At 36.4% G+C, this 19,603-nt stretch overlaps 1 protein-coding gene and 1 pseudogene across 1 annotated transcript in view; both read left to right on the top strand.

Moving 5' to 3' along the window:
- ADAMTS6 (ADAM metallopeptidase with thrombospondin type 1 motif 6) overlaps positions 1-19,603 on the top strand; it is a 266,740-nt gene that overhangs the window by 174,248 nt on the left and 72,889 nt on the right. The window contains exons 12-14 of the mRNA XM_060143008.1: positions 700-845; positions 2,993-3,056; positions 18,911-19,013. Of these exons, the coding sequence (XP_059998991.1) occupies positions 700-845; positions 2,993-3,056; positions 18,911-19,013 (313 nt within the window). The remainder of the gene's footprint in view (positions 1-699; positions 846-2,992; positions 3,057-18,910; positions 19,014-19,603) is intronic.
- On the top strand, positions 9,826-10,495 carry LOC132517878 (ribulose-phosphate 3-epimerase-like; annotated as a pseudogene).

Raw genomic sequence — 19,603 nt, 5'->3', positions numbered from 1 at the left:
GCGATGTCTGCATCTCGATAAATTATTCCTGACTTTCTACTTATGTGCAGTATGTGTGGTTTATTGCAGAGAGTAAAGCTGAGAAGAATTCCAGTACACATGTTCATGCAGGGACTATACACATGGCTAGTCACTGTGTATAAGGGTTTTTTTGTACCCTGTCCCTAGTGTCTTGGCATTGCTTTTATTATGTCTGCAGCAGTCATGTAGATGAAATGCCACAACACATTCTTTTACTATTGTAGCCTCAACCGGCCTTTTTTTTTTTTTAAAGAAAAAGCAATTACCATCATAAAAATTCCTTACTGGGGAACTTTCCATATTGCGTTATCATTCCATGAGTCTAATAATAGTGGAATATAAAGAAAAAAATGTTTTAATACTAAAATATCTAAAAAAGAGTTTTGAGGTCTCTATAATGAGAAACACTAAAAGTCTGGAGGAGAAGAAATAAGGAAAAAAGAAGTAAAGTCAAGTTTTTTAGACTCCTGGTACTTGTTAGAGATTTATAAATCATTGCCTAGCTAAAGATAATTTGCAAATCACATGCACCTTTACCAATGTCTAAACACAGTTAAAGAACTCTCAGTCTGTTATCTATTGGGAGAATGCTAATGCCTGACCCTTATGTATTTATTTCTATCCTGATAGCTCTATCTGCCTAAAAGCTAATTCTCTGTTTTCTGTGAAATCTTGCAGTGGTGTTATCAGGGAGATTGTGTTCCTTTTGGCACTTGGCCCCAGAGCATAGATGGGGGCTGGGGTCCCTGGTCACTATGGGGAGAGTGCAGCAGGACCTGCGGGGGAGGCGTCTCCTCATCCCTAAGACACTGTGACAGTCCAGCGTAAGTAGCTAAAGTAAGCCGGAGCCAACAAAAAGACACAGTTGGAAATGATTCAAAGCTGTGGTTTCACATGTTATCTGTAAAAACGTTTCACTAGTGAGCCAAGTGCTTGTCTTCAGAACAAGCAATAGGCACTGGAAAGTGGAGGAGCCTTGTTAGACAGACTTTCTTTTTCTTCTTTTCACCTTACTATGTAACTAAAAATAAAAGAAAAAGAAAAAAGAAAAGCATTGTGTATCTATCCCAGATATAGCCAGACTTTTAATCTAGTAATAATCAGATAGATTTCCTCCTCCAAAAACTACTGAATTATGGATGAATCCAGGTCTTGTCTTAGCTACAGTACCATTATTCCCAGGAAGCATAAGGTCTTTTCACATGTCACATAAAATTATTACTGCTACATTAGTATTAAAAGGACCAATGAGAGCACTTTGAGGGTTGAAATGCCTTGATTCGCATCACAAATCACAATGAAAAGAATACTGCCCATGTGTTAAAATAGTTTCCATTCACATGCCCCCATTAATCACCTTCCGGAGCTGCATCCACTTTTCTCCTCACGATTGTTTTATGTAGGTCAGACTGCTCCTCTCCCACCACTCTTTTTCTCCAGCCGGGAGTCCCCCTGGCATAAAGCCAGGCCCATCAGTATTTCTTGCTAGCTGTATTGCTTCTCCCTTCCACCAGTGCCCATTGCAGGTGGATGATTCCTTTAGTTGGTCTTGCGTGTCCTCCTGGAGACTAAACTGCTCCTTAGCTGCTTCATGTCGAGTGCTCCCATTTCTTTCTAGAGCTCAGGTTGAGGACCTTCTTTCCTGACAATTATTTGGTGCAGAATGGTGTTATAATATCACTTCTGCTTTTTTCCCCCTGCTGGGGTAGAAGATGGTCTATTTTTATTGTTTATTTTTTCTCATTTTAACTCAGGATACCTGTCTTTGGTTCCTCTCTCTAAATGTCTCTTTTCTTCTCTTTTATTCTTTTTAGCTTGAAATTGTTTCCCTTTGTATTAGTTCTGTGTTTTCATTCTCCCACTTTCTATTATTACCATCCTGCTAAACAGAGCTGTCACCCACTCATAAAACAGCATTGCCACCACCGTCCCCACTACCTTGTTTTTGTCTGACCAACACATTTCTCCCAGCTGGTTCAAGCTAGGCCATTTCTTTCCCTTGCTTAAAGTCAGCATTCACTAGCATTCAAAATATATTCAAAGTGTAACTTTAATTATCTCATTGATACCAGTGGGCCAAAATTATAATTGAGACTTGATCTTTCTAAAACAAGTGCAGAATAGTTAACCTAAGTTCAACTGCAGGCTACTGTAATTTAATAATCAAAAGTATAAAACCCTATGATAATAAATAATATACCCAAATACTTAAGAGAATGACTTGGACCTCTTTTAAAAGAACAAGTTAGTTTTTTCCATTCAAAAATTGCATGTCCAAATAATAGCATATGACTTTCTCTAATGTTAAAGACTCCAAAAATTAATTTATGTATAACACGTATTTAACATCCTAATTTGAATGTAATATAAAGTATCTATATAATGTAAGCCTACCTTAGATTTAGATTTAATTTTTTGAAACTGAAGTTTTTAAAACTTCATGTAATATTTGAATTGAGATAGAAATTTATTTCTGAATTAAAAACTTTGAGCTGAAGCTATTTCCAGGGAGTTATTTTGTGTCCTTTCCTTATTTCCAGTCTGGAAAAAAACACAAACTTTCCATTTTCTACTTGATGAACATATAGTATCAGATTATGTGTTTTGTTAAATATGATTCAAATGGCTTTTCATTATAAATGATTTTTAAACTCATTGTGTTGAGCTGAATACCTGTTTACTATGATAATTAGAAAATACATTGATTTAATTACATTTTCTTAAGAATGTATATCATCACAATTAAGAGCCTTATAAAGTTACTCATGGTAGATTGCCTTAATTTTTTGTTCAGCAACCATAATCATTATTGCTAACTAACGCCAGCATGATTATTATTTTAATAACTAATAAAACGTCAGATTTTTTATTTTCTTAAAGTAAATGTTAATATGTTTTCATCAAGCAATATATATACTGTTTATGTGGTTAGATATATTATATTCACATGTTAAACAAAATGTGTTTGCAGACCTTCAGGAGGTGGAAAATATTGCCTTGGGGAAAGGAAACGGTATCGCTCCTGCAATACAGATGTAAGTAAAACCAAACTCTGCTATGAAAAATTAGCTTACATTTCCCCTAGAGCAGGGAAATTTTTTAAATTGTGAACTATTTGATCAGAAATCCATGTGCGTGAGGGTCACATGAATTTTTGAAACTGAATGGAACCAGCCTCAGATCCATCAATTCCTTTAAGAATCAAGAGAAAGCTCCAGCACTAGAAGCAAATACACTCTCCCCCAGTAGGAGTCAAGAGAGAGAGACACGCACCCTGAACTTCCCTGGCTCCCCAACACTCACAGCTTTGCCACCGTTATCTTTCTTGAGTTCAAGAAACAAGGATTAATCTTTATTCCATTTTATGTTTGCCACGGCAAGAAGTCCCAGAATTCCATGTCACTCCTCATCTCTTCCATAAATCTCTGCATATCCCTTCTTCTGTTTCTCATCCCTGCCCAACCACTGAAACTCTTCTGTGCCCTCAGAAGCTCGTGGTCCATCATCAGCAAAATCCCTTACATCCTGACATCTCTGAATTTTTCTTCCCTTCACCTTCTTGTTCTAATGGAAACTGGCTCTCCTCTGAAGATACTGCTTCCTCTGCAGGCCTCTAAAGTTAAGGACATGTATTTTCTCCCTTAGCTCTTGAAAGACTGGGCCTGGAAGTGAATTGACTATCTTCTTTATATCTTATTACTCCTCCCAGATAATTTTTCCTTCTTCCTATCTAAAAACCACAGCTTTTAATTTCATATCATCAGACTATTACCCACACTCCCACACTATTCCTCACTCTTACGCTCTCCAACCCTATGCCTATCCTAATCCTTGTTTATTCATAAACATGTGGATGATTTTTTCAACATCTTCTCTTCTGGGTTTTTCCATAACCATACAAACATGCTGTTATTTCTCCTATCTTGAAAAAACAAAAACAAAAATACTTACCATATCTAATTCCTCTTCTCATTTTTCCCTAAAATTGCTCATATAAAGTTTTTGCCTCCAACATTCTAGTGAAAATGTTCCTGCCAAGTCAAAGATGTTTTCCATGTTGCTAAACCCAATAATCAGTTCTGAGTGTTTATTTTACTTGATCTTTACCAGGCTTCCATGACACTGTAGCTTTTTGGTTGTCCTTCTATATTGCTACTTATTCTTCCTCATTCTCCTTTGCTGGTTTCTATTCTTTTCTCCGACTTCTTAATGTCAGAGTACCCAGGACTTACCCCTCTTTTTCTCTGCCATACCAATACTCATTTCTTTGGTGATCTCATCCAGCTTCATTGCTTATGATACCATTCATATGTTATTTGACCCCAAATTTATATTTTCATCCCAGACTTCTTCCATGGATTTCAGACTCATGTCTTACCATTTATTAGACTTTTAATAGACATGTACTATTTAACATGTCCAAATGCTGTCTCCAAAACATTTCCACAACCATGTTCTTCCAGCAGTTTTTCCCATCTCAGATGTCAACTTCATCTGGCTCAAGCCAAAAACCCTTGAGTCATTCTTGATTCCTTTCTCTGTCTCACAGACTATATCCAATCCCTCAGAAAATCCCATTGGCTTTGCCTTCAAAATATATCATAGATCTGACTTCTTCTCACTGCCTCTACTGCTGCCTACCACTCTTTCACTGGATTACTCTAAGTGGCTTTTTCCGTGGGTTTCCAGATACTACTTTTGCTCCCTACAGCCCTCAGTATAAGAGGCAGAGTGATTCCGTTTCAGTATATCCTTTACCCAAGACCTTTCGATGGCTCCCTGTTTTACTTAAATCCAAAGTTCTTACAAAGGCCTGCAAGGCCTTCACAATCTGGCCTTCTATTACTTCTCTGAACTCATCTTTTATTATATTTCTCCTTATTCACTCTGCTCCAGCCACACGGGCCTCCCTCCTTGTACGTGCCAGGCATGCTCCCACCTTAGGGCTTTTGCATTGGCTGTTCCCTTTGCCTTGTATACTCTTCCAACCCAAATATCTACATCGCTAACTCCCTTACCTCACCTTTACTCGGCTGTCATCTTCTAAGTGAGGCCTGGCTTGAATACTGTATTTAAAGTTGCAACCCTCCCTACTCCCTATACCCCTGGGATTCCTAATCTTCTTTACCCTGCTCTATTTCCCCTCATACTACCTCTAACACACTCTATAGCTTATTTATCGTATTTAATTCTATTAAATTTACATCTTGAATTCATTACATGTAGCTTCAATTACAATGATTATATTGTTTCAGGCATTATTTATTCATTCACTCAACAAATAATTGAGTGCTTACTGTTTATCAGACTGTGATAGAGTGAGAGAGGCTCTGCCCTCAAGGATTTTATAATTTCTTGGGAAGTCGCAGAAAATCACAATGCAGGGTGATAAGTGATATGATATGATAGAATAAGTATGGAATGCTATAAAAGCATGTGGAATTGTCACATAACCTAATTAGGGATTTAAGGATTTCTTCCCATGGGAAGCTAACGATCTGAAAGGGCAAATTGCAGCTGACCAGAAAAGAAGGAAGTGACAATGAAAGCATTCTAGGCACGAAGAAAATTAAGTGCCAGGTGGGTAGGTTAAAAAATTTAGCCTCAGATTTATGCTTTAGATAAAAATGGGTTAGGGAAAGGTGAGATTACAACAGAACAGTAAACAAATCAAGAAGAATTTAAGGATACTGGTGAGAATGATGAGCTGAGCCATTCACTCTATACTAGGGAATGACAGTGGAGTCTAAAGAAGGCTAGCGTGGAGAAAATTAAGGATGTAACTTTGAAAAATGCATAAAAATTAAAGAACCAGTATTGTAGGAAAAACAGGGTGAGAGAGATAGCAGGTGAGGGGATCAGAGAGTGGAATGTATTTGAATTTAAGTTATGAGAAGTGAGACTGTTCTCAGTGAGAACAAATCTGGAGTGTGGCCATGGGAGTGCATGCCTAACCTTGAGTGGAGGTGAAGGAGTTCTAGAAATGTTAAGGCTAGGGAGTTTGGGGAGTCTTCCGTGTGGATGTTGGATTCACTCAGGATGTTATTAGGACTTGGAGGGTATAGTGAGACTGTGAAGCAGGTATCAAGCTCTTTAACAAATGAGGGGAAATGACCATCATAAAGTTGGGAGAAAGCAGTGATGAAACCAAATAGTGATTTGGATGAATAACATGAATCTCGGAAAATAGAGGTTTTATGCAAGGGAAGAAGAATGGAGTACCTACTGCATATTTAGACTGTGTTAGGTAGGAGTGAGAAAGGCAAACCGACCTCTCAATTCCCATCTATTTCTGTTATGTAGTTGTAGAGGTGAGCACACATTTTGGGTCTAATAACACAGGTGCTATACAATATGAATAATGTACGATAGGTAACAGAAAAAGGAAAAAAAAACATGCCAGACACACATGCCAGGCTTGTTGCATTTTACCCATGAAATATGTTTTAGATGCTCAGATTGTGGAGTTTGTTATTGGTAGGTTGACATTTCTATTACTATCTTTGTCTTCTGTTTCAGCTTTTTGCAAATGTTAAGGAGATATATTTAACATATATGTATCATTAATATACAAATAATTATGTTTTCTTCATTAATCTTGTCTCTACTAGTTCAGAATTTGAGACAATTCAGTTACCACACCAAAATTTATTTTCACGCTATCCAAGTTAATAAAGCTGTCTGAACATAAGTTGTGTAAACTGGAGCCTTTTAAAATGTAATCTAATACATGAAAGTTTAAACTTTCAAAACACATAATCTAGCCCAGCACTGTCCAAGAGAACGTTCCTCAATGATGGAAATATTCTATCTGTGCACTGTCCAGCCTGGTAGCCAGTAGTCAAATTAGCTTTTGAGTACTTGAAATGCGTCTAGTGCAACAGAAGAACCGAATTTTTAAGTTTAACTAATTTAAATTTGAATAGCCACATGCGGCTAGTGACAACTGTATTGGGCAGCACAAAGCTAGTCTAGCTATGCAGTAGAAAAATAACTGTTATGAAGAAGATTGTATCTGTTAATCCCAAATCCCTAATTTATCCCTCCCCCTTCCCCTTTTGCTAACCATAAGTTTGTTTTCTATGTCTTCGGGTCTGTTTCTGTTTTGAAGCACAGGGGACTATATTCAATATCTTGTAATAACCAATAGTGAAAAAGAATCTGAAAAAGAATACATATTTTATATATATATATATATATATATATATATATATAACTGAATCACTTTGCTGTACACCTGAAACATTGTAAATCACCTATACTTCAATTAAAAAAAATTTAACAGTATAAAAAGAAGACTATAAATATTATGTATAAAATTCTCAAAACAAGTCAAATCAATCTTAGCTCATTTTAGAAACAAACGTGAAATTTTTATTTTTGGTAATGACAGATTATTCTGACAGAAAAATATTTTAGAGAGTGCTGAATAAGATTTTTTTTTTAACATTTTAAAATCAGCAAAGAGCTGACCAGATAGTAAGGGAAATGCCGTAAGGTCATAATTTTTGAAGGCAAACTCAAAAGCATCAACAAGGAAACATCAGAGCAACTAAGGTACTCTTACCCTGACAATATTCAGAGAAGAGATTAAGTGCTCCAGTGTGTCTTTCTTAAGTATATGAAAAGTTTTTTCCGAAGCTTCTCCCCTGCTACCTCATCAGACTTCCTTCATGTTTTATTGGCCAGGAGGCCGAATGCCCACCCTTAACCCAGTCATGGGCAAAAGGAATGGTATTACCATAATTGGTTTTGACTAATCTAGATATGCCCCTAAAATGGGGTTAGAATCATTTTCTCTGAGAGGTAGATTCCTGAGCAAAAATCAGAATTCTGTTAGCAAGAAAGTAGGCAGTGATAGATATTGAGAGTGCCACAGGTGTCTGCATCAGAGCTCTTTTAGTTTCCATCTTTACGAGTAGAAGTAGCAGCAACAAAAGTAGTAACGGTAGTAGTAGGACTAGTACTAGCAGTAGTACCAGTAGTAGTAGTAGTGATGGTAGTAGCTGCTGCTAACATTTATTGAGCACTTACTACATACCAGACCTATTATTTTAACCATATTTTCTTTCCATACTGAGAGTTCTCCTCAGTGGTGAGTTGACTTGGTAAGATATTTTTAATTTCCATTTGTTCAATATAAATCTAGAAAAACTATGCTATAAAGTTGTGTTATAATCTGTTTTGTTACAGCCTTGTTTCTGCAACACAAATTAGCTCATAAGTGACTGAGTTATTTTGTGCCACTAAGAAATACAGCAGCTGAAGTCAAACTACGTTTTGCCTTTATACAGCTGAACAGCTGATGAAAATTGTGCTGTACATGATGACCATTCACCTCACACTCTTCTTTTTGTTCACTTTGGCCACATGCTCTGTCATTTCTGTGTGTGTTTCTGCCTGTTCTTTGTACATTGGCCTCTTGTCTCTATAATGTATAATGTTTTGAATGTTTTTTTTTTTCTATAATGCCTGGGTGTCTGTGTGAACTACCCTAATTTAAGGGACTCAAGAGAGTATACTTGTCTTTTATCAAATCAGCCTCCTGCCTTAGTGCATGTTTTATTTAATTTAATACTTTACACATCATATTGAGTGACCCTGTAAATAAGATGTGAGAGAAAACTTTCCAATTAGTTAGAACCAGTTTGACCGTCAAGACCTAGAAAACAATTCATAGGCATTGTTACTTTGTCATATGTGATCCAAGAGCTTTTCTGGAGACTTAAATAGGGATAAAACAAGGGATAAATTCAAATGATCCTGGAAGAATTTTCAAATCAGTGTCCAGAATGAGATGATGTTAGGCAATCAAACGGTAAGAGCACCAGGGTTCCTTATCTAATGTCATGAATCTTTGAGGCTTGCTCTCTACTTTCTAATAACTTAAGCACGTTATAATAGAAAATAGGAAATCTAGGAGATATAAGCCTGATTAACATATATTTGATACATCCTACTTGCATTTCTTTTAAGATCTTGTGACCCATTCCAAACAGCCTATCAGTTTGCCATATAGTATAGCAGTTTTGACCCTATCTTTTCTGTGATTGACCAGCTGGTACTGTAGATTACAGCTTAGTTCTTACGTTTTTACATATAATAATAATTATATTATTATTTATAACTCTTATTAGAATTGAATTAGCTTCATTAAAATCACAACAGAAGAATAGAATAAATTAGAAAATCAGAAGAAAAGGAAAAATAATATAAGGCTGGGATCAGTACCTTAAATATGTACCACAAGGTCCTTTCACTCACTAAAAGTGGGCCATAGATTTTGCTCTGAGTTTCCTAGTAACCTGAGTAAAGAAGCAAACACTATCAGTTCTAAGATTCATAATGTCTGATAGCTATGACAAAAGGAGATATATCCACAAAGGAACACTTCATTATTTTGAAGCTTTGATACTTTTCCTATGTGGATCCCTACACTAGTGAATCAGATTGAAACATACAAGGCTGACAGTATTCTCCTTGCTTAGGTTTGAGGAGAAATTGGACCTAGAACCAATGCAGGCCAGTCTTAAAAAGTGGCAAGCACAAAAACAAGATAGCCACACTTTCTCCCTAATGCCAGTGTAATTCCTACCACAGACATTTGAAGGGTACAGGAATGGTAAGAAGAGAAGAGCTCTCCAGTGGAAAGACAACAGTGTTCCCATTAAGTCCTGTCCTACTTACCCCAGTTTCAAAGAAAGCGATCCACAGAAATAGAAAAGGCAACTTATAAAGAGAGAATCTTTAAGGTTTTAAAATAAAACCAAAATGGATAGCCAGCTGTAAAATTGGCTGACCACTCTCAACAGCAACTTAACCAGCCTAGAGGCCAAAGGTATTCACACAATAGACTCTGAGGCTGGTTATCTGCATCAGGATGTATTGGATGTGCAGTTTGTTCCCTACATCACCATTGGTCACCCTCAGGAGCCTTCAAAAGCATCTAGAAAAAGATTCATTCTTTGACATTCACATCATGGTCTCTAGGACAGAATACCAGGTAAAGACAATAGCTGTGGCAGGAACAAATGAATATGCTTTTTGGCTTGAAGCTACTGAGAAACCAGGAGCATCTACTAAAGACATAGGATATTTGGATGAAGTTTGCTCTCACCATTAAACCAGGAACTTCAATAGAATATTTGGGACCATAAACTAATCTAATAGATATGATCTTACGGAACTTGGGTTTGGAGAGCAGAGATTTATGGAAGTCATGATGCTGAGAGTTCATTGTTTGAGTTCTCCTCTTTGGACTTAAAGATAAATGATTGTTAAGGTCCTGGCAGTTTTTATAAATGAGCAAATGTAGGAACTAGCATGATTATCAGGTAGTGCCATTATGAGAAATAAAGACCCCAGATCTGTGCTCAATCTTCTAAAAAGTGTTTGCTCGAGAGCTGCTAAAAAAATACTTTATTATGTATATGGAATCTCCTTTTTATTGACACAAAAGAATATTGACTATTAAGCAGGCATTTCTGCTTTCCTGAGCAATTTTTCACTGCAGTGACTGAAACTATCATGCAAAATGTTCTCAGAGGGTAAAAGTTGGTGTACATAGTATAAGTATTTTAAGTAGCAGAATTTATAGGTCAGTGTTATAAATACTTGAAAACTTGATGTTTGTCAAGAGTAAAAATATTGCTATATTGAGGTTATGAACCAAATTTTATATCAAAGCCTAAAGAAGAAATATTAGCTACTGTGCAAAGGACTCTTCTACATTTCTAAAAAGAATGTCCTGGTGTTGCTTAGCTATTTTCCAGAAAATCCGTGTGTTTTTCCTATTCCATTTTATTTGTGATTTGCATGTCTGCTTGATAATGTGACTAGGATAGAACTTCTGGTGAAAAGCTTAAGCTCCACCTTGGCTGGGGTGAAGTCATATTATTCTTGCATCTTACACATCTCATTTCCTCCTTTATTTTATGCATCAAAACTATAAAAAACAATGGAGACAAAGGATTTTCCAGGTCATCTGTGGTCTGTTCTAAAATTTAAGCATAGGTTATTTAGTACAGGGACATTTTTTCAGTCAGCTTTGCTAGAGGTGCATGCTGTTCTGCAGTTTTTTTCTTCTTCATTGTGTAAGGTCATTAAATGGTGTCATTGCCTTGGTTGTGGTACACAGGAAAAGTACAGCCTATATTCGGAAGTAGTACTGTAGTGAAAAAGGTATGGACTTTGTATTCAAACTGACTTAAATTTAATCCTGACTATAACAGGATTGTTTCTATTTTACCTTGACAAGATACCTAACTTGACTAAACTTCAGAGAACTCCTATATAAAGAGTATAATTATATCAAACTTGCAGGGTTGTTTGAGAATTAAAAGAAGTAATACTTTAAAACATCTAGTGCTATCCCTGGTACTTAATCTGTATTTGCTACAGTGTAGCTATTACTGTATACATTTATGTTTTATGGATTACAAAGTACTTTTTATATAACCTCATCAAATCTTCAAATCACTTTTATAAAGGGAAGGACAGGGTTTTGTTTTGTTTTTTAATATTTTAAAATGAGGAACTAAAGCTCAGCAACAGGCTAGTGTCTTAGAAGGGATTCAGGAAGGCATAGAATTTCTGAGTGCTGCTCTAGCACTCAGATGGAGCCTTTGGGAGGTGGGTGTGGCAAAGTAAGCTCTGAAAGAGTTTGGTCACCTTTGACATTGTCTTACTTCCAGTCTAACCTTACCCTGCAGCAGAACCAGATAGCTGAGGACAATTATGAAACTACAGACCTTGCCCCCAGGGAAAGGTGTGGGGTAAGTGATGCCAAGGTACAGAGTTGATCCATTAACTAACAGTGTTATAACTGTGTCCCAAGTTATAATTAGAAAACATATATGTATCAACCACATTATTCTCATATACTTCAATATACTTATAAAAGTATACTTTCATATATATGTATATATATATGTGTGTATGTATATATGTATAGATATATGTATATATACACATATATATAAAATGGCAAAAAATAGCAGGAGCAGTGTCATTAATCTTTAGGTTAGTATGAATTTTATAGAGTGCATCTTGTTGTGAGAAATAAAGATTAACTTTTAAGCACAGAATAGAGCTTGCTTGTTTATTTTGTTCTTTAAAGCGACGTTTAAAAAATCACAAAGTAAAAGTTTGTTTCTTAACATTTTTACAGGCTTAGGGGAAAGGGTCATGCTATGGATAGATGACATTTAAATTAAATTTAGGCCATACAAGGCATATAGAAGTAGTTTTAATTTTGAAAACTTGCATACAAGATTATGGTATCAAACATGACAGCCAGATTTAAGTTTGTCTAGACAATGTAGGTTTATCAGGCTTTTGTTTTCTTTTTCTTCAAAAGTAAAGGTACAGTGAAATTACTCCCCCCAAAGCAGAAACTATTTGGGGGAGAAAATATGAGAAGTTTGCCTCAAAACTGGGGTTGAAATGATTCACTACATGCATTGAACACTAAATTTAACCTTGGAAATGCCCTTGTGAATTACTTTAATGAGCTAATTAGACAGTACCTTATAATTAGGAAATCAGGAGTTTTGTTTGTAACTTGTAAAAGAGGGTGTGGAAGCAAGGCTTTTGTTAGCCCATTCGGCATCTTTATGTATATCACTCCTGTCTGGGTGAACAAGCAGAAATGTGTCCCTTCTTCACAGTCTCATGTCAAGTGCATGACTTGCTAATAAGCAAAGCAAAGGTTGAAATCCAGCCTCCACTTATGCTCCTTCACCTAACAGGGTATAATTGACTAAGAGTATGTTGCTATCCTGAAGAAAAAGAACATTAAATTTGGGGAGTGTAGAAGGTTGGTCTAGTGTAATAGTGAAGAAGCACAAGTGCATCTGGCATGAAAGTAAGAAAGGAAGAAGAAGCAGAAGGTGGGAAAGAGAGAGAAGGGGAGTAGAAGAACAAAATGCCAGTTTTGCTCATTTTGCTGTGTTCCCTGAGGCTGTAGGAATCCTGGCATCTTCCCAGCCTGTAGGAATGCTGGTATCTTCCCAGCCTACGCATCTTTTTTTAGGAAGAAAAGAGGAAAGGGAAAGGGGGGAAAGAGTTTCATTCTCGGCTTGCTTCTCACTCTTTATTACCCATAAGACATAATACAGTATTTGCAGAGTTTTCCTCATTTGGAAAACATTTTAGGATGTATTGCTCTTTAAGGTAAGGGTATTTGGGGTGTATTTTGCAAATGAAGAAAAGAAGGCACAAAGAGATTCCGGGACTTTCCAAGGTCACCTATTCTTTGGGGTAAAATCCAGATTACAACTCTAGTAACAGAAATGCCCCTGGACAGTTGGTCAGCAGAAGCTGAGATTTCTTTCTGCAGCAACGTTTATGCCCCAAGGAATTTTTTTTTTAATCTATCAGTATAACTGGAAGCATAAGATAGTCTATAGAATGTGCTAACTTACATATTTCTCTAAAAAAAAAAGTAGTGAAAAAAGATACTAGTATTAACTTTTTGTATCTTTGAAAATACTAAGATCAAAAGATACTGAGACCTGCAGTGTTGCTTTCTGGATTTATGTGCGGCCCTGCTGGTTACTTTTTAGAAGAGGATGCTTGATAAGTGTTAACACTAGGAGGCTGAAAACCTGTCAGGCTTCACTTTAAAAATTTGTTGCTTATGCCTACTGTTTTCTGTTGCGGTTTCTGCATAGTGTCAACATTTATTATACTTGAGTAACTTAAAAAGCATTACTCCCTAAACTCTCCACTATTCTTAAACAAAACAAAAATATATTTTATGTAATTTTTCCTTAAGAAATTACTCTTTTCTTTGATCTCTCTCATTCTTTGCAGCCGGAATACACAACTCCTACTGAGCTTATTTCTAATCAACACAAGATTCAGAGCATTCACTGAAGGAAACATTTAAATCAAGAGAACAGAACACTAGCTGATAATATGCTAGAAACAGAAAGGCATGGGATCAAGTCCCCAAGTCTACTACAGTTTCCAATTTACAGCACCTTCCATCTTCCATGTTTTTCTGTGAACATCCTAAACACTCCTGCCTCAGGGCTTTTGCATTTAATGTTTCCTGGAACACTCTTTTCACAGGTTTATATGTAAGTCACTTCCTCAGTTTCTTTTAACTTTCTGCTCAAGTGCCACCTTATCAGAGAGAATTTCTCTTGCTCTACCATTTAAAACAACTCCCTCACCCGCGCCCAGCCCACCCCGCCACCTTAGTACCCTGCTTTACTTTTCTTCTTTCTCATCTCCAGCTACAGTGGGCTCGAGGAAAGCAGGGACCTAATCTGATTGGTTTATTCTCCAGAGCCTAGAATCCTATGTTATATATAAAAGCTTTTTATATATATTTGCTGAATATAAAAAAGACACTTCAGGCCAGTTCTTGGTGCCTGGTTTTAAGAGTACTAATGACAAGTTATTATGTCCCCATAGGAACGCCATCAAGGTCTAGATACCTTTCAATAAGGGATTAGATTTGTTCAGTGTGGGTCCAGAAGAAAGGCGCAAGACCACTGGGTTATGGGAAGGAAGACAGATTTTGGCTGAAAGAAAGAACCAGATGATAATTGCAGCTGTCTGAAAAGTATTTGATCTATCTTTCTGTAGATTATACAGATTGTGTGACCACTTTGGGGGTAACTGTACAGGAAGTTTAAGAGTTTTCTGCAAATTATATTATATTCTGACATCAGTTCTTAAAAGTGTATGATTCTGTATTGACTCAAAAATTAATAATTGAGCTTGGTTCTTCTGCAAAATGCTGCCAGACATTTGTATCTATATGTTAACACCGAAATCAGGGGTTGGCAAATTGCACCTTCTGGGTCAAATTTGGCCCATTGCCTCTTTTTGTAAATAAGATTTTAGTGGAACACAGCCCTGACTGTCATTTACATAATGTTTATGGCTTCTTTTACACTATGATATCACAGTTGAGTAGTTGTAACAGAGGTTATATGGCCCGCAAAGTCTAACATATTTACTGTGTGGCCCTTGACAGAAAAAGTTTGCCAACCTCTGCCCTTAACCAATAAATTGCAAAATATAACACAAGGAAACATATCTCTATTCAGTCTCCCAAGTACCACTACCACTACTACTATCTCCTCCTCCTTCTCCTCCTTCTTTTCTCCTTCTTCATCATCATCATCATCATCAACTATTTTATCTGTAAAGATCCAACCATAATAATATAAACCACTCTAAATATTTAAACAGAGGGAATCTAATGCAAAGAATTGGTTACGTGGATAATGGAAGAGGCTGACAAGCCCATAGATCAGCATCAGCAGAAAGATACCACCACTCCTACCAGAAAAACATAGGAAGGAGGTAGTTTTATTAAAGCCTAGAGGCTGAAATCACACAGCAGAATCTGGAACCATACAATTGGGGGTGGGGGTGGCTGTTGTCTGATATTGGAGCCACAAAAATATTCTGCTTCTGCCTAAGATGCTGCTTGAGGTAGAGAGGAAATGAGAGAAATACCCTGGCTTCTCCCACTAGTGCCTTCCATTGCCTGAACTCAACCAGAAGTCAGCTGACACAGAGGCCTAGGAAATGGAGCCTGCAGATTTGTTCCCCCGACATAAAGAGCAGAGCAAGAGAATGGTGAGGAATGAGTCTAAGGATGCCTAGACCAAAGACCACACAACTGCTAATGATTATTGAGTGCTACCAGTACCAGGTAAAGAGCTAAACAATTTACATGAATCCTCACCTACTGAGTAAATACTAGTGTTATCTCCAGTTTATAGATGAGGCTTGGAAAATTAAGTACATTGCTGAGGGCTATGAATTAAATACATAAGTTAGAATTGAATCCAGGTCTGTCTTACTCCAAAATCCTTACTTTCAGCCCTCTCATTTTGTAAATAAGAAAAAAGTAGTTTGGAGCAGATAAACTTGTAGCTGGTAAAGACAAGGCTAGGTCTAGAACCCAAGTTACTCCTATAAGGTTTTCGTACATCTTAAGAACTTAAAAACCTATTGTAGCATTTAGAGAGTCCAGAGGAGGCCCCCACTCAGATGCAGGAAGTGTCTTTGCACCTTGAAACTGTTACTAAGCAGCCTTCCTGGACACAATTTACTCAGTTATAAAATGGGATTATTAATTATAACTACCTTATGAGAGTATTGAGAGAGCTTAAATAGATACAGATCTAGAGACCTCTGAACAGTGTGCCATGAGATAGGTACTTACTAAATGCTTAGAAAAAGGTAAGTAGGTGTTCTTATTGTTAATATTTTTATTATGCTGAACCTGGGAGTGGTTATCACAGGAAAAGAATAGATCAGAAATCTTATGAAATGTTATCCAAGTTTGTCATTAAACAGTAATATCCTCCTTTTGGACCTTTTACTTCTCTTCTATCTAGGATAATAATTACAAGATAGTCAAGAATAGGATTTTTGTTCATTTTGGGTTTTTTTTTGAAGAGAGACTTTTTATTTATTTATTTATTATTTACTTATGACTGTGTCGGGTCTTAGTTGCAGCACGTGGGATCTTTCGCTGTGGCAGGCGGGCTCTTCGTTGCAGAGCACGGGGCTTCTCTCTAGTTGCGGCACTCAGTCTCAGTAGTTGCAGTGCACAGGCTTAGTTGCCCGGCAGCATGTGGGATCTTGGTTCCCCGACCAGGGATCAAACCTGCGTCCCCTGCATTGGAAGGTGGATTCTTAACCACTGGAGCACCAGGGATAGTCCCTGTTTGGTTTTGTTTTAAGTGAGTGGCCCTCAAGTGCCTTAGTTTATTAATTCAGGGCTTTTTTTTTTTTTTAACCAGTCCTTATCTATGAAATGTTATCTGTTATGCTTCTATACAGTTCCTTTCTTTCATCCGGGATAGCTGTTGTCCAACTATTCCCAAAATATGACCTTTTCTTTCCTGTCCCCATGGCTTTACTTAGCTTCATTTTTAATAGAAGTCCTTTTTCTTTCTTAACCAGCTCAGTTCCTATAATACTTTGTAATATTATAAAGAATAAGTATGTATGATACTTTATTATAATTCTTATAATATACTCAAGATTTTCTTCCTCAACAAATATTTCCCTAACTAATCACATGACGCATTGATCTTTCACCTATATATAGCACCTGTAGACAATCTATAATGCGCTGTCATATACTTATTGCCTGAGATAGGGCTGTAGCTCTTCCATTTTTATCTTGTTACTCCAAATAGATTGAAAGTCATGCTTGGGTAAAGTTTTAGGTGGTTGGTGCTTTACAAATACTTAAGTATTATGTGAAAACTTGTGGCTAGATTTCAAATTACCTGTGTTTTATTAAATTGATGATATTTGCTTAAAAACTAGTCTTGCTACATGACAAAGCCACTGACAACCTTGGTCATTTTCTGGGATTTCCTGAAAATGGCTTGTAAAGGGAAGCATTTCTTTATTTCAAAGATAAGCACACCATGAAACAAAAGACCCTGGAAGCATATCCTTCCAGCGTCATGCACTATGTAACCTATGGTAAATAGTTTTCATTTTTTAAAAGGTAAATAAGGATAATTCGACAGGCAGAACCATTAGGTTTAGCATTGCAGTGTCATATTTTAATGTGCAGAAAATATTTTAAAATGCAAGGCTCATAACAGAACGTAGACCTGCTGTCACTATTTTCAGAATATGAGGCTTTGGACTTGATATGGTAGAAATTTTAACCACAGTATATAGGAAGTAATGATGACCATGCACATATTTGCACCTTGTGGTCTATTAGTTTTGCACATGCTTCAAGGGACCATTTGCAATGTACTGATCTCAGGAAACTGTATAAAGTAAATGTAGAGATCTAAGGGAGGGTAGTAAAATGTCCTCAAAATGATCTCTAAGATTGTGGCATACTCGCCATTTATTCACAATTGAGACTTTTATCTAATGACTTATTTTGTTCTGTCATATTTAAGGGAAATGTTTTCCCCACCCATGTTTCAAAAGCAGTACTTTGATTTTTAAGTGCTACTGCTCCAGAATTCTAAAAGATAAGTCAAATTAGGTCATATTTCCTCAAACACTATGAGAAGTTATACTTTTAATTCTTTGTGAACTTTAAGATTAAATTTAGGATGGCCCTGTGGTATTTGAAATCCAGACCTAACTAGATTGGCAAGATTTTCTTCCCTAAAAAACTTAGGTAGAAGAAGCATTCCAAACTTTTAAAAACAAATAATCTTCTCTTCACCCTCTCAACATCCTTCTCTCCTCCACCACCCAACACATGTACATGTTTTGAAAATTTAGTATTTTATTTTCTGTGATGTTAATAGATTAAATGTAAATCTTAATAAATCCGAATTCCTTGAATTTAAAGGTGTTTAGACGTGAGGCCTAGCATTTTGCCCAGTTCATTCCACATCTTAAAATATGGTTTTTGTCAGGGCTAGACAGTAAACAGCTATAGTAGTTGGGATCCAAACCACAATTAATAGTGCTGAATGTCATGTTACAAACCTGCCTCTTGATTTCTTAAAATAAAGAGCTGGGAGTAGCTGTGGCAACTGGACCTCAAATACTGTTACCGAAAAGGATTTTGTGTTTTAGTTTCTTCATCTAGTTTTTATGTCTGTTTATAAGGAGATACCTGACGGATTGATTGCAAAGTGGACTATGAGATGCGTCTGAGTGTAAAGTTATATGGAAACTGTCTAACACTTAACTTTGTTTAAGTTACTTCAGTTATTTCTTCTGTGGCTAAGATTACAATTCAGACACTTCAGTCATAATACTGGTTGTAAAACAGTAAAGCAAATGCCAGAATTATAGCCAGAGAATAAGGGAGTAAGCTAATGTGATGGACTTCAGGCACTTTTAATTTTAGGGACATTGTCCCTTGGTTTTGGTATTTTTCAACAATCATACTATTTATGATTTTATTTTATTTTAGCCATGTCCTTTGGGGGCCCGAGATTTTCGAGAGAAACAGTGTGCAGACTTTGACAATATGCCTTTCCGTGGGAAGTATTATAACTGGAAACCCTATACTGGAGGTAATGTATAACCTGGCAGAGTTTTCATCATGCTTGAGAGCTTTGCAAATATAAAGGAATATATAAATACATACAAACATGCCTTACATTCATATACATACTGGTAAAGATTAGTGTTTGTAAATCACAGGAAAGTGCTTCTAATACTATAAAGGTCTCGTGTTTTAGTTTCCCTGTAATAAAGTTAATATGTTAGTACAAATGATCAGAAATCATTTTTTAAAACCCAATTCTATTTAACAAGGTACAAAGTTCCTAGAAATAATGTAAATCCAAGTAATATTTCTGAGTTCTTGAGACTTCCTTGGGGTGTATAGACATTATATTATAATAATTTACAATTATTAAATGTGTGGAATTATCACCCTAAAAACAAATTATAATGATATAAATCAACTCAAAAGAGGCCAGGAAAATCTGTGTCTTTCTTGGTCACAGACCAAGGATCTTTCCATAGATGATTATTGTTCTTTTTCAGGGAAACATTTTTTGCTCTTTATTTTAGGCAAGTATCAGACGCTAATTGCTCTGTAAGCACAAGAAGTTTTCTTACACTCCCAAAATACAAACTAAATTTTGTTAAAATTTTC

This window comes from Lagenorhynchus albirostris, chromosome 3 (genome assembly GCF_949774975.1).
Source record: "Lagenorhynchus albirostris chromosome 3, mLagAlb1.1, whole genome shotgun sequence".
Lineage (NCBI taxonomy): Eukaryota > Metazoa > Chordata > Mammalia > Artiodactyla > Delphinidae > Lagenorhynchus > Lagenorhynchus albirostris.
The sequence above is the reverse complement of the archived record's forward strand: the minus strand, read 5'-3'. Positions and strand labels throughout refer to the sequence as shown.